Source organism: Anabas testudineus, chromosome 24 (genome assembly GCF_900324465.2).
Source record: "Anabas testudineus chromosome 24, fAnaTes1.2, whole genome shotgun sequence".
Taxonomy (NCBI): Eukaryota; Metazoa; Chordata; class Actinopteri; order Anabantiformes; family Anabantidae; genus Anabas; species Anabas testudineus.
In genome coordinates, this window is record NC_046632.1 from 13,063,761 (window position 1) to 13,080,172 (window position 16,412).

The 16,412-nt window shown below is 39.2% G+C and overlaps 1 protein-coding gene across 1 annotated transcript; it reads left to right on the top strand.

Annotated features, from left to right (window-relative positions):
• Window positions 1-440: 440 nt before the first annotated feature.
• On the top strand, window positions 441-16,105 carry mia3 (MIA SH3 domain ER export factor 3). Its single transcript, XM_026340799.1, is given in 29 exon segments — window positions 441-620; window positions 1,725-1,858; window positions 1,964-2,050; window positions 2,212-3,826; window positions 3,828-5,045; window positions 6,232-6,561; window positions 7,102-7,232; window positions 9,474-9,605; window positions 9,829-9,850; window positions 9,945-10,033; window positions 10,142-10,219; window positions 10,306-10,416; window positions 10,518-10,589; window positions 10,682-10,786; window positions 10,910-11,032; window positions 11,127-11,214; window positions 11,334-11,386; window positions 11,513-11,603; window positions 11,694-11,832; window positions 12,072-12,234; window positions 12,320-12,355; window positions 12,470-12,537; window positions 12,644-12,729; window positions 12,908-13,021; window positions 13,520-13,582; window positions 13,669-13,715; window positions 13,795-13,863; window positions 14,347-14,749; window positions 14,947-16,105. Coding segments are annotated over 29 exon segments (6,039 nt in total). The 5' UTR covers window positions 441-499; the 3' UTR covers window positions 15,198-16,105.
• Window positions 16,106-16,412: the final 307 nt, after the last annotated feature.

Sequence of the window (16,412 nt, forward strand, 5' to 3'; positions counted from 1 at the left end):
TTAGCACACATGGATATGTTTACATAAGATATATAATGATAAAATAAAGTCGTTTCTTTTTTTGTAACATTCATATTCATCATTCTTCGCAGTCAAAAAAGACTTTACATACTTTTTCTTGCCATTGTAGCAACTCATAGCGTTTTATTCAATGGAGATGAGCCCTGAAGATGAGGAATGCACCACATGTCCATGCACAAGACACTACTGATCTGGATTTCCACTTCTTAAATCTTTTTAGACATGCATTTGCTGGTGTAATGGCCAATTTTAGAAGGAACTGCACATACAAATATATGAGGTTGAATGTTTGCTTACTGCCTCTGATATCTGTGAGATGTTGTTTCCCACAGTCACCTGAAGCAGCCAAGCCCCAACATGCTGTGAAAACCTATCCGTGCCTACACCCAGCCGGATCTGATGTGCTGACGTGTCGGCTCCTGCAGCCCAGTGCTCATGCTCCAGCAGCAGAATCCAGCCAGTCAACAGAACTGCCAGCATGGCAGCAAAACACTTTTACCGACAAGGCTTTTTATTACTTTTATTTAATTTTATTTTAGCTACAACCTCGGACAAAAGGTTCTCCGACTTTAAAAGATGCGCCGATCAGGAGTGCAGCAGTAAGTTTGCTGGATGTAACTATTAGCTAACTAGTTAGCTCATCAGGACTTCAAGGATGCATCAAGTCCTCCATCCCGACACTGCAGATAGCAATAAACTGCGCCTTATCTCTTAACCTGTTGCCAGTCAATATTCATGACCTGGAAAACCTCTAGTACCTGTTGTGATGCTGCTTTATCTTTGTACTGCTAATTGAAAACACAGCAAACTAGTTTGATATCAGTAATTAGCTTGTGGAGGTTATTTAGCCGCAGCTTGTGTTGGCCGGTTGCCTGGCAGCTCCGGCCTGCCTTGCTAGGTGGACCGTAGAAGCTAATATTAGCAGCTAGTTAGCTAATTAGCTGGCTCGGACAAAAGCTCTGCTAATGTAAATGTTGTGTTCGTAAGGCGACAAACAATAGTACCATTAGCTTAAAGAGTACTAGCCTCGCTAGCTCTACTGTAAATCTTCTTTAGCTTCTGTTAATATATGTATTTTTGTTGACAACGTAACTTAACAAAGATGACTGTAGATTATGTTCCTAGCTTAGCAAATGCATCAAATCTAACGTTAACTTGCTCAAATGAACGTACTGTTAGCCCAGGTTATCCTTACAGATCGGTTTGCAGTGCTAGATTTGAGCAAACACAGCTCCCAACCTGGAGGGTACTGTTACAGGTTTTGTTAGAGACAGCATTTGCCTGTAAATAGCACTTAAAACACAACTCAAAAAGCCGGTAAGAGATTATTATATACTCAAAGTATCATCAGGGAACGCTAGTTGGATCTGTAAACAACAAGAAGAGGACACGTAAACACATAAAACAAAGTAAAGCAGCGACACAGATAGTGAGAAAGCCTCAGGTACAAAAATGCTCTTGTTTATCTACTAAGGAGGAAACACATAATCAAAACTATGAGACTAAGGACAGACGGTGTATGTTGTTAATACTTTGTATGTTTATTTGCATGAATTTAAATCTATTTTTTTTCCCAGAGCTGAAACACTTACTGTTAGTTCAACAAAACAGTACATTTGAACATGTCATCTTTGGTTTTAGGGCAGTTTATCTTTTGAATGTTTTTAATCGGCATTACTAATTCCTCACATTTTATTTCACAGTGCTTCTGTGTCGGGGGAAAGCAGTTAAAGATTTCTCAGGACCTGATTGTCGGTTCCTTTCTTTTAAGAAATCAGAAACCATCTATGTATACTACAAATTGTCAGGAAGAAGGGCAGACTTCTGGGCTGGAAGTGTAAGTAGCTGTTCTGGGGTTAATATTTTACCAGTGCTGGATAACACCTTGTTTGACCTTGGTAATTATGCTCCTCAACTAATACCTTCTTCTATTTTACAATAGGTTGGAAGTCACTTTGGCTATTTTCCAAAAGACCTTCTTGCAGTAAACCATCTTTATACCGACAAAGAGCTTGAAGTTCCAGCAGAGGTTTGCATATATGTTGCTTACAAACTAAATTCATTTGAAAGTTAAAATGCAGTCCTAAATACAATCAAGCTATCAAACTGTCAACATAAAAGCACTTCCAATGTGATTTCCCATGCATACTTTTGGTAATTTTTATTTGTTTATTTGTTTCTTCTTTTCAGGAAACAGATTTTGTCTGTTTTGACACTGGATTTGATAAGTTTGACAATTACAACATAGATTCACTTTTAGGCTCTTCAGTGGAGGAGAATGATAGTGAAAATAAGGGAACATCTGACCAAATCCAAGTGCCAGAGAAAACTCCAAAAGAAACACTGTCATCCACAGAAGACACAAGTGACACTGAAAATCCACCCGAACTTGATGATGAACCAGAGGAACTTGATAGAGACCCAGACAATCCAGATTCCTCTTTACCTGAGCGTGATGTAACGACTGAACCACCTCCATCAACAGCAGTAGACTCTGATATAGCAACTGCCCCCGATACCACTGAAGAAGACACAGAAATTGAACAAGAAAACACAGCAGAGACTGTTCTTGTAAATGTTCTTTCAGAAAGTAGTGAAACCAAAGATACATTCTCAGAATCCAATGTGGAGTCTGTGCCCGACGATAATAAGAAAGAAGAAGAAAATGAAGAAGTTCCAGTTTCTGAAGGAGTGCAAATCCCTGAGTTGAAAACTACCTTTGGAACAACTTTTGATGCTGTCACCACAGATGAAGAAATCACCAGAAGTGTTACACCATATGAAGAGGAGGAAAGCGAAGATGTGAAAAGTTATCCTGAAGATGACCTCAACGTTAAAGAAGAAACTCCATTGCTATCTTTTTCAAAAGAATCTACAACCACTCTGGAATCTGATACCAAAAAACAGCAGGAAATACCTCCAATAGCACATGACACGCCTGAGGCAGCGAATAAAAAGAACGTATGGACGTCACTTGGAGATGCAGTTTTTTCCGTTGTCACTGGGGTAGACACCACAGCACATGATATGAGTTCAGAGGAAGATGATAGTGATTATGAGGAGGACGAGGAGGTGGAGGAGGAAGAAGAAGAAGCCGTTGCAAAAATTCATTCAAGTTTTGAGGACATAAAGAAAGATATAGAGGAACCACTAACCACAGAATCACCAAAAGAGCCAGAAAATATAGATCAAGTTCTTCAAGATCCTCCTGAGTCCAGCTCTGTGCAGACAGATAAGGAACATTTATTGCATCATGAGGATAAAAGTGATGGAGAAGAACTTGAAAATGATTTAGATGAAACATTACAACCTATTGAGGAAGAGTCAGAGTCGGGCATAAATCCTACAGATAGTCGGACAGAATCAAATTCAGTATTACAAGATCTTATTTTAGCCAAACTTGAGACTAAAAAGTCAGATATTGAAAGAACACATGATCCACTAACTGAGCACAAAGATGAGAAGGAGACCAGTTATTCAGAGACCATTGCGCAAATTAAAGAGATACTGGAAAGTAGTCTTGCAGTGGACCATAAAGAGAAATTAGACAAAACATTTGACAAACAAAAAATGGAGACAAATCAAGAATCAGTGATAACAGAGAGTGAAAAAGATCAGGCTTCTGATAAGATGCAATCAAATGATTTACATGAAGAACAGATTCCAGAAGATGCCCAGCCTTCCCAGTCGGATACCGGCCTCTGTAGTCAAAGAGGAAGAAGATATGGAAGATGCCAGCCTTCCCAGTCAGATACCAGACTCTGTAGTCAAAGAGGAAGAAAAGATAGAAGATGCCATCCTTCCTAGTCCGATACAGGACTCTTCAGTCAAAGAGGAAGAAGATATGGAAGACGCCAGCCTTCCTAGTCCGATGCAGGACTCTTCAGTCAAAGAGGAAGAAGATATGGAAGACGCCAGCCTTCCTAGTCAGATACCAGACTCTTTAGTCAAAGAGGAAGAAAATATGGAAGACGCCAGCCTTCCTAGTCAGATACAGGACTCTTTAGTCATAGAGGAAGAAAAGATAGAAGATGCCAGCTTTTCTAGTCAGATACAGGACTCTTCAGTCAAAGAGGAAGAAGATATGGAAGATGCAAGCCTTCCTGGTCAGATACAGGACTCTTCAGTCAAAGAGGAAGAAAATATGGAAGACGCCAGCCTTCCTAGTCCGATACAGGACTCTTCAGTCAAAGAGGAAGAAGATATGGAAGACGCCAGCCTTCCTAGTCAGATACAGGACTCTTCAGTCAAAGAGGAAGAAGATATGGAAGACGCCAGCCTTCCTGGTCAGATACAGGACTCTTCAGTCAAAGAGGAAGAAAATATGGAAGACGCCAGCCTTCCTGGTCAGATACCAGATTTAAAAAGTAATAACATACCAGATTTATTTGTTAAGGAACTAGAGATTCATGGGGAACTGCATACACAGGAGAGGGAAGATGAGAATGATTCAGAGGTGGAGGAACACGCAAATGAGGACAGAGAAGAATTACTTGAAGATGAAAATGCACTTTCGTTCTCACAGTCGGATAACTCAGACGCTGACAAACACCCATCTGAAACAGAAACTCTGCCCACTGCATCACCTCTAGAGCCAGAGTACAGCGATAGTGTACTGAGACTGACTCTGCTGCGAGACCACTTTACAGAGGAACAGATGCAACGCTTCCAAAGGTTTCTAGGTCTCAAGAATCTTGTCAAAGTGGAGGCCTTGTTCTCTGACTTGGACACGGAGTTACAGGCTACTCGTCTGTCACAAACAGGCAATATACAAGATATCGAAAATGCACTTGAGCGCATCCTGGAATCCTCTGAAAATACTATCTTGGATGAGATTGAGAAGATGCTGGATAGCCAGCACACAGAAAATAACTATGACCACCAGATGGACATAAATGGTTTGGATGAAGAAACTGAAATACTGGATGATTTTCAAGAGCTTGCATTCAGCCTACGACATGCATATTCAGCAGTTAGTGACAGCACGCCTTTGGCAACAAAAGAAGCTTCAGATATCGACCAGGGTAACTATGATTTTATTTTGCTTAATTTGAGTATCTTGCACAGATAAGGGCTTGAAGGTTAACTGTTCTGTGATTGGTACTGTAGAGTTAAAAGACTGCCATACGATTGCATTCTATATTCTAACTTTTGTGAGCCGTTCACAGGTATGTACTCTAATTTCATCAGCTTTTGTATCCACAGAAAAAAGTGTTGAAGAATTTGATACTGATGTACAGCAGAATACAGCACTGAATTGTCTGTTTTAGCCCCATTCAGACCCAGATCTTATTTCCAGATATACTGTATCCAGATAGTCTTTATTCAGTTAAAAGGCATTACATTTCACATCTGACAGAACATGTCACCAGGAACTATTTATAACAGGATTTCACTTTCGGTGACTAACTTTCTGTCTCTCTCAGAAAGAACACACATTTAGGCTGGGTTGCACAGCCAGACAAGATCATTTTCAGTATCGTTGTACTTGTTTGGCATACTTAATTGCACTGTACTTAGCTGTGTTTTTTTCAGGTGCACAGTGACAACCCGTGTGGAGTTTCAATTCAGCAGCTAATGTTTAGCTTCAGCTATTTATTACTATATCATCAATGTGGTTTAACTGATATGCCACCTGCAGCTGTAACTAGATAATCTAAGACAGATTTTAGTACCCTGAGCATGAACAGAGACTAGTTTACATGTTGAAAGAACCTTTTTTCCTATTTCTGTAATTACCAAGTAGGAAATTAAAGCTAACGAGTTAAATGTTTGATGGTATCATCTCAGTTTAACAGAATTAAGCTCTGGGACTTGGTATCAGCATATAAACTGAGAAGGGCATGGGATAACATATCTGGAAAGAAGTAGTCGGATTGGTGCATCCCTAGATGTCATATGGTGCCCACTCAGAGATTACACGTGTAAAACATGGCTCCAGTTGTTGCTTGTTCAGGAGACAGGTGGTCTCCTTCCAACACAAAAGCAATTATATTTCAGTGTTTCTTTTACCTTAAAGAGAAACACACTGACCTCCTTCTTGGCAAATACCATGCTTATCACAAACAATGGAGCACACCTCAGATTATGTGTGAATATTAACAAGGACACACCTTTTCTTTTTAAAAAAAACTTAAATTTGTCCACCAAGACATTTCTAATGTGCCTACTTCTCCGAGTAACATTATACTGTGTTTCTTCACACTTTAGATAAGCATGAATTAAATGTTGAAGAAGATGTCCCCCGTGTAGTTCAAGAAGACAAGGTTGCCAATATCCCTGAGACTGAGAATAATGACAATCTCACAGTAACTGGTCATGAAGAGAGGCCAGCTGACACTGAAGAGGAGCATATAACTTTGGATGAAGTGCGTAGTGGAGCAGACATCAGTGTTGAGGAGGATGGTGGCCACTTCAATAAAAACAAAGACAATCAGCCGAGCTTCAGTAAATCAGATGAAATGCAAAAAGTCCCAGAAGCCACTTTGGAAAACCCTTTAGACATGGGTCTTGGTGTTGAGGTGGAGAACTCGCCCTCAGGTTTGTAGTCTACATGGAATAATTTTACTCTGTTTTTCTTTCTTGCTATGGTCAAGTGATGAATTGAGCTTAGAGGAAGTTTTATATTTAGATAACTTTGTCTTTAAAAATTCTCACTAATTGTGGAATAATTGAAAAACATGTTTTCCCCACTTCAGATTTGGCTTACAATAAACTATAAAATAACTTGATTCGAATGTTTGGCAAACCTCTTCACTGCACATTTGACAATTTATGATTTTGGGGGAATTGTTTCATAGTCACATAATTTAAAGTGCACATTGCAGGTCAGCAACAACTGTGAATCAGCACGTAAAACATTTACATAGAAACTAGAATATATCTATTTTTAAAATATATATATATATATATATGTTTATATACACTACAATATCATTTGGAGAAGGAGTTCTAAAACTGCTTAAAAAAAGACTAATTATCTGTGATGTTACAAAAGGGAGAGTGGCAACGCTAACAACTGTTTATGAATGAAGATATGAATCATAGTGCTTGACTAATGGGTAATTTTCATCCCTCCAGGATCTTTGGAGTCAATGGAACCAGTGTCTGAAATTCATGAAGAAGAAATGGGATCGATCTCAACTGGAGTTGCTTTGATGAGTGGCATCTATGCAATGAGTAAGAGCAAAATTGAAGAGTGGACCATAGTGGTAAGTCTAAGAATTGTACGCTACAGTACAATATAGTACATAATACACTACATACATACATTTATGCTTGATTAACTTTTTGTCACCTGTGCTGTGCATGTTCTAAATGGAGCATTTCAATCCATAAAATCAATAAGGCTTAATTTGTGTAAGAGTCAAGCAGAAAATGAATTGTTTTAGAACAGCTTACCCTTTAAGACAAATTCAAGTAGAAAATATGCAAAGAAAAAACTGCTCAAACATGTGTGCCGAGCTTGTGGCATCATACTCAAAAAGACTTGAGGCTGTAATTGACACTAAAAGGTGCTTCAACAAAGAATTGAGCAAAGGCTGTGAATAGTTATATACATGTGATTTTTAATTTGAATGTAGAGGAAAATTATGAATTTAATCAATTTTGGAATGAAGCTGCAACATAAAAAAATGTCGAAAAAGTTATGTGAATGAATTTTACCTGCTGAGACAGGTGGCGAGCCTTTCCAGCATTGGAGAAATACTGGATTTCCCGGTGTCCCTGAACGTCTCTCCGTCTTGTTGACTATAACGGTGAAAGGCTGAAGTTCAGCTCGGCCGGTGTTGAAGGGGCTGCTAGTACAACCGGTGGGCCTAATTTTGGCACGAAAATACGGATAATAATACGACACAGCCGAGTAAATGTGGCGGTTTAATCGCTTTTTGTATTAACGCTAACGTTAAAGCTGTAATCCATAACTGAGCCAGGTTCCGGTGGTTTTAATGGGAATTGGATTCGACGACTCATTCGTAATCACCGGTAGCCAGCTGTTGGTGTAAAACACCGCTCACATCTGTCTCGACTGTTAAACGTTATCAATTTTTATAACGACGGATTTTTTATTTTTCAGACGTCGCAGATTTAAGGGCTAACTAATGTTAGCTTAACGTTTACTAGCGTGAGTGCTAACCGGAAGCGAAGCTCCTAGCAAGCTAGCTAGCTAGCTAATATCTGTCAAACTAAGATAAGGCTACGTGTGCTAACGCTAGTTCCGTTTTCTGTGTCACTGTCATGGAGAGTGATACTTTAACCCGGCCTGTAATGGAAACGGATCACATATACATGTTTTTTCTAAAGTTGCTGCAACATGTAAGTGCAACATATTTAGTGTGTCTATTTGTTTAGCTACGTCTGAGTAGTATTCACGATGCTATCATGGCCTGCTGACGTGTTGATGTGCATCGGTTTAACTGTTAAGCCTTTCACCGAGCTTGTTAACAGATGCATTTGATTGTTGACATATGGTTTTCTACATCTCAAAGGATTTCATTATTTATTTTCTGGGATTCAATGTGAACAGCATGAAACTTGGCATGCATATGTGCACACGTCAACAAGTGTTGTGTCGCTTTTTAAATACAAACTGACTGAATACATATGTTAGTCCTCCCAGCAAATGTGGATTGTAAATGTATTTGTGATCCCAGCATTTAATTGGGGCCATAGAGCATAGAGTACATAGAGTGTACCTGTCTGGATCGCCACATGCTCAGCTCAAAGGTTGGAGTGATATGCAGAGTTGAGCTTTGTTTGACGGACGTGAATTAAAACTACTGAATGCTGTCAATAAAGTATAGGTCATTGTACTTGTTAGCTGTGAACAGTATATGTATGAAGATTGATTGAACTCTACAATAAACCCTATTCTGCTTGTAGTATTGCATCATGGGTGCTCGAGTTTAAAAGTATCAGGTGATTGCAGAAATCAGTTTCCTGCCATAATGAAGCAATGTAACAGCAAACTATGATAGTTCCCTCAATAATAATTTCAGCTGTGCAGTATTTAAGAAGTCTTTTTTGGCTCTTGTTGTGGTTCTTGTTGTGGCTTAGTACTTGATTATATTGTTATTGTATGTCAGTGTTCTGATATCTTTAACCTTTCATCTCAGTGCTGTAAATGGAGTAACAGGTCACTCCTCACTGGGTTTCTGGTTAATAAATACACAGTACCTCACGGTAGTTGTAAATGTTAACATTGCAGATCAGTTTGAGGCTTGAGCTACTCAAGCTACGGTATCTTATCATACCTGACAAATACTGGTTTACTTTCTATGTCCATATTTGTATAGTATTAGCATTTTAATTATGGTAAGAGTGAAAACAAATGTGTATGTCCCCTGCTGTTTATCTAACACACAGACATATTTTGCATTGATTTATTTACCCATCTTTTTTCATATTTCTTGATTATATGCCTAAAAATCATGGATGTGTTTGTGTGTCTTCAGATGATTTCACTGCTGCCAGAAGAGTGGAAGCCAGGGGAAACCTTGTTTGGCTGTCCTTGGCAGGCAGTTGTCATCACTGCTTTGGTTGGAGTAGTGACTTTCACCCTTTTCTTCTGGAGGACGGTGTTGGCAGTAAGCATTGCGATATTGCTGCTCTCATATCTGCTTGAATTATGTGTTATGAATTGCCTACAAAATGGATGAAAATTGAATTACATGTGTATGAGCTTAGATGTAATTAGATTTTGATACTATTTATATATTATTCCTGACACTATAAAGCTACATTAAAGAAAATGGTGATCGTGCTGGGTAATACATCATACTTACATTTACCCACTGTGTTTCTTTTTAGATAAAAAAGAGAGAATACCTTGGTAAGTTGTCACTTTATTTTATTTTACATTATGTGCATGCAGAGGTGCATATGTGCAAAATTTAACTGTGTTTTTGTTGCACTTGGTGTAAAAGTGGATGAAAGAAAACTTACAGAGCAAATCCAGGCACTCAAAAAAGAGAAGAATGACATTTTGGAAAAAATGTCTGAACTCCAGAAACAGGTGAGAAATGTGAATAATGTGATCAAGTATTTAGCTATTTTAGGCAAAAAGTTATTATTGCTGGAACTTAATCTTAATCATTGTTTTCTTCTCTTTTTTTTTAAAAAGACCGAACAACTGAAAGAAAATCAAAAGCAGTCAAAGGAAGCTGTTAGTTGTAAAGTGAAAAAGGTGCAAGACCTGGAAGTAAGTACTAAAGAACTACTTTTCTTACTCTGCATTGACAGATTATTTACTTGTACAGCAAGTAATGTTTGTCTTACCTTTTGCAGAGTAAAGTTTTGGAGGCAGAAACACGGAATGAGCAGATGGTTGAGGAAAAGAACAAATATGCAAAATTACTGGAAGAAGAGAGGAAAAACTCTCTGCAAAATCAAACAAGGGTATTTTATATATATATATATATATATATTGTTTTGTGTTTTGTTTGCTTGTTATTTTTACTGTTTTACAGATTCATGATTTTTAATGGTTTCGTTAACAGATTGAGAAATTGGAGAAGGCAAATGAGAAGCTCCAGCTCAGCAGGAAAAAGATTCAGGAGGCGTTCGCTAAGGTATAAAATCTTGCACAATCTTTCAAACATTACAAGACTTAAGAATTATGTCAAGCTTTTCCCTTCTAATTAACTGCATGCATTTGTCACAGACCACTGTTCTCCTGGATGAGGCCAAGATTCGTGAAGATGCCCGAAATGTTCAACAGAAATGTTTTGAGAAAGACTACGCAGCTCAAAAAGAAGAAAACAAAACAGTAAGACGGTCTTTTGTGAATATTTTGTAAATTAGGGAAGTCAGATAATAATTCAGAAGCAAAGTTAACTAACAGTGGATGATTTAGAAACAAGCTATTTTCTTCTCTTTTCTATTTGTACAGCTTAAAGCTGCTATCAAGGACTGGGAGGACAAACACATGGAGCTGAGCGAGCAGATTAAAGTCTATCACAAATCCCAGAAAGAGCTTGAGGACTCTTTGGTTCTTAAAGATCACAATGTGGAGGTTGGTCGGTTTTTCACTGCTTGTCTTGGTCCTCCCCGGTACACCTAATAACTTGAAATTATTGACTAACCCCACACAAAATGTCTCCTGGCAGGTGCTGTCTGAACTTCTAGCGGACCTTGATGCCTGTGATTCACAAAAAGGTGACACCAAAGTTTTAGCCAATGGAGAAGTTGCACCTGGTAAGTTCACATCTGGAGCTAATTTAGGAAATGGATAAATACACTTGCAAGTCGATTCACTTGTCAGAATTTTAAGTTATGTTGTGTTCAGCTGTTTTTAAATGTTTTTTTTTATACAGATAAGAAGACCGTCATTAAGAACCGGATCAAACAGATGATGGATGTTTCCCGAGTAAGATGTCAAGAAATTATTCAGACTCACTGTAGTTGGTGCATGGAATAGGAATGTTATCATTGCTCTTTCAAAATGCTTTTATCTTTTTTGAATTTTTTTCATTCTTTGTATTTATCTTTCCAGGTTCAGACGACTCTCACTGTAGTGGAAGAAGAGCGTGATCGCTTCATGACCAAACTACTGAATGAGGAAAAGGCTAGAAAAACACTGGAAGGTGCGTTGGTTTTTTATTTCTTCTTTGAAGGACTTTTTCAACATGACTACCTCCCTGACTCTCACTAAACCTATTGTTGTTCTGTAACAGAACAACATCAGGAGCTGGAGCATTCCATTGCAACCCTTAAAAGTGAGAAGAGCCATGTTGAAAATCAGTTCAAGATCCTGCAGCAGAAAAATGAAATCATGGTTGAGATGTACCAACAGAAGGAAAACGCTCTACAGCAGTAAGTAAATGCTGCCACATTTTGCCTCTGCCAATGTGTAGCAAATAGTTTTTATGATTTCCAGTGTTGTGATGTTTATAAAATATTTTCACTACAATGATCATGTAAAGAATAAGCCATGCTGTTTTTGTAAAAATCCAGTCAAACATCTCATTAATAAAATCTTGTCTTTGAAATGGAAAAGATGTGTATGAACTCAGTGCCACTGCTCTTCAAAGGAGTGTGTTGTGACTTTACAGGAGATTAACAAAGGAGGAGCTGGAGCGACGCAGCAAAGAGAATCTGCTGTCTGAGGTGGGAGGGAAAGCTCTCGAGGCAGAGGAGCAGGTGAAAATCTTAAGGCAGCGCATTAATGAAATGGAGGACCAGATGAAGAAGACTGAGGAAGTCTACAAAGAGCAGGTCGATTCTTCAGCTCAATACTTGGAAATAAGAAAAGATCGAAGAAACTGGAATCTGATTCAAATGTTTTTGCTTTGTTTTTTAGATAAAAGAACAAGAAAACAAAACACACTCAAACTGGGTATGTTGCACACAATTTATTAATGTATGTCATTAAACTCAAAAAGGATATTAGAATTACTAATAAGCTGAGGCATGATTCTAGATGCACACTAATTGTCTTGTATGTGTCCAGGTGAATGCTCGTAATGCAGAGAGAGCTTTGAATCAAGAGAAGCTTGAATCGTCAAAGCTCCGTGAGAAGTGAGTGTTACCACAAGACTTGATTTCATGTGTTTGAGCTAAAACACAACTAAAATGTCCTTTAACCTCTGTTTCTGTTTTCATAACTTCCATAAATTCGTCACAGACTGGCTGTGCTCACCTCCCAGCTAAACGAGCGCCGTGCTCCTCTCTTCAGACCCAACTCTGGACAACCTGCAGGGCCTCGCCAAGGTAAGTCCACCACATCTACTTCACTGTCAGGACAGTTCCTACCTTAGAGTAATTTTGTAATAGAGTAGATTTGTAATAAAAGATTTTTTTATTTTTTTTTTTGGTATATCACTTGACACTTGACCCACTGGAGAGCCATATCTCTTCCTTTGGTAAATAGATGGTTTGATCATAACAGGTGATTCATATGGGCCCTCTCCTGTGAGTGGGGGCGCCCCATCTCCTCCACTAATGATAGAGGGTCCCAGGCGCCCTCCTTCTGCCCCAGTAGGGCGACGAATTGACCCATATGGTGAGTCCAAGTGGATTACTTCACCCTCTTTAATTTTCACCACAGTTGGACGTCATCTCTTGCTACAACTTCATGTCCTTAAATCTTTCTCCTCTTGCTCGTCTGACTGTATTCTTTTAATTCTTCCATCTTCTTGGGTTCTTCCCTTTATTTCTTCCCAGTGTATTTTTCCTCCTGCATCTTCCTTGTACCACTGTCTCCAACCCTGTTTTTCCTGCTCCAACTTTGTTTTGACCATTTAAATATGTTGTTTTGAGGATGACATTTCGCCGTTATCGCATTTTAACTGTCCTGGAAACATGAAGTCATGTGACTTAAAACCCGTTCAGGATGATTCGCTTGTCTTACTGTTTTCCCCAGGGAGGACAAACGTACAGGTGTTGTCCTCACAGTAATTTGTATCCTCTTTCCTTGTTTCTTAGTGTGTTTTTCCTTGAAAATAAACGGGTCCTGATGCTTCTTTATTGTTAATATTGTCTTGCCTTCGTCTCCTCTCAGGTCCACGGCCTCCATCAGATCCTCATGGTCGTTATGCTGAAAACAAACACATCTCTGGGATGGGTAAGTCTTCTGGAGTATCTTTATTCAAATTGTTTATCTAAGCCTGTACTTTGCTTTTCTAATACCCCCTCTTTCCCCTCTTTCAGACATGATGGGTCCCCGCAGCTCATCACCTGCCAACATGGATGTATCTGTAAGTGTTTCTGTTATTATAATTATTATTATTATAAGCTCCTACCTTCATGTCCATTTATGTATGTCCTCTAAAACAGACACAAGCAGTAGATCCACAGGTTAAGGCAGAGACTCAGGCTGAGGCCTCTACAGAGAGTCCAGAGCCAGTGAGTATAGAGGTTGTCCAGCTCCGGGGCTTGGTGTGAAGGTCTTTGCGAGCACTACAGCCGCCCCCCCTTCCCTAAATTTGGATTCGGGAAGAGCTGAAAAGCAGTTTTGGTTCACTGGGGCTGACTAAACTTTATGGGCTGAGTGTGTGGTTTCACCTGTTGTCACAGCACTAATGGAAGCAGCGAATGTGTTCATGTCTAAACTTCAGCCTAAAAAATGTAAAAGCTGTATGTGTGTCCGGAGTTGAGTGTTTGGAAGAAATCTCAAACTGCTTTCACGAGGAATCATGGTGTGTGGTTACTGGTCATGTGATTGAGCCTTGGCTAAAGCACTGTTTGTTGGAAATAAAGTGTGTGGTTTGTGGTTGTTTTCAATGCATGACTAAAATTTCAATGCATCTACTGACTTACAGCAACATTTTGTTAACTTTAGAACGGCACACTCCCTTTCTCATTTTCCACCTTCACTTTGGTTTTCAGGGTCCTGGATCCTTCCTGGCATCTCCGATCAGGGACTCACCTGGACCTCCATCTGGCCCTGGACCTCATGACCCACTCCTGCCTCCTGGACCCCCTGGTCGTCTGCCACCACCCGGACTTTACAGACCTCCACGACCTGGACTCTACCACCTCCCACCTGGACCGCATGGTCCTCCTCCAAATGCACCTCCTCCACTACATGGGCCTCTGCTACCGGCCAACGGACACCCAGGTATGCCATTGCCTGGACCAATGGGAGGAGAATTTGGACCTCGACCTGCCAATGGACATACTTTCCTTCCCAGACCAGGGCCTGGCCCTATGATTGATCCTCGGGGTCCACTACAACCACACTTCCGTCCCCCTCTGCCTCATAACTTGGGCCCGATGCCTCCGCCATCCGGTACAGTCTTTCTTCGATATTCTTTGATATTATCCACCGTTAAATATTGGTCAATAGTTAGGTTATGGACAGGATTTGTTTTGATATTCACAGTGGGATTTTATCATTTTTATAAAACATCTTTGTACTATGAGATGTTTGTCAGCCTGTCACTGTACGTTGTCTCTAATATTTTCTTTTTCATTTGTCTTGTTCAGGTGTCCGTGGACCTGTTGGACCACGCCCACCTATTCCTCCTGATATGAGATTCCCAGGACCACACGACCACACCCGCCCACCAACGGACATGCCTCCAGGTGTCCCACCCCATCCTGCTGATCCTTACGGTCAGGCTTCGCTCAACACTCTCCACAACTCAGCAGGAGCTCACAGTGGCCCTGGGCAGGACCTGCATATGAAGCAGGACGCCCCTCCGGACTCAGCGAGGCCCACGATGGTCAAGCCTTGAAAATACCACCAGCTACAGCAGAGGACTTAATACAAACTGAACCGCATCATGTTAAACCAGATTCAGTCCAAACATAGGTCATGATTATTTTGATATTTCAGTTCTAAAATAAACACATTGAAATGTTTATTTCAATTATTTAAACATGGTCCTAAAATTAAAGCATCGTCATTAATTATGTGTCTGAAATTGATATTATGTTGGAAGGATTGCCACTTTTTTAAACCGCTTATTGTGCAATAACACTTCATTATATGCCATAACATTTTTGTTTGTGTTGATCTTTTAAAAAAATATATAGCAGTGATCTTTTTTTAAGGGGCAAGAATTTTTTAATGTCATTTCCTGTGGAAATTATTTTAAAAAAAGGAGAAAGGTTTAGCTTGTGGCATTTCAGGAATACCACCGTTTTCCCAAAGCTGTTGCTTTAGAGTGAACTATACAGGAAATGTGTAATTTGATGGCCAGATGTATAACTTATTTTACTATGTTGGTAGAACTTTTAATAATAAAGAATGTAAAAGCAGTCTGTGTTATTTTTATCAACTGTTTACACTCACAAATGTAATTTTACACACACGGTATGTACCTTTGTACTGTGTGTGCGTGTGTGTCTAAGGCGTTCATCATTATGAACAAGTAAATAAGGCATACATCTGTGCTGTTAGAGATAGAACTAGGACCCTTATGGAGAAAAACTGCATGTATTTCATTGAACTTCTGTTGCTTCATGTACTGTGGGCAGAGTGCTGGTGCTTGACTAGCTTAAATATATTACAATATATTTTATCATTAGTGTTTTAATGTAAACAAAACATCTAAATCTGGATTATTGTGTTCAAAATGAGGGATGTTGCTGCAAAACTAATCTTTAAATACTGGAGACAACATAAATCAGATTCCATTCATCTCCATTGTGTTTGGGTGGAGGGAATTATCTCAGAGATGGATTTTCAGATCCTCCCTAATATTTTATTTATTCATCTATATTCATTCCAAATTATGGAAATGACTGCTCCCATGCATATTAATCAAAGCTGAAAGCAACCACAGGAACAAATATAACACTAAAGCCAAAGATAAACATATTTTTTAATAGTTTTGTGTGAATATACTATAGTTTTACTTAATGTTTTTAATCTTTAAAATGTATTTTCTATGTCCTCTTGATTAGGACACCAGTTGATTAGGATGAGTGATTTAAGTTAACATGCA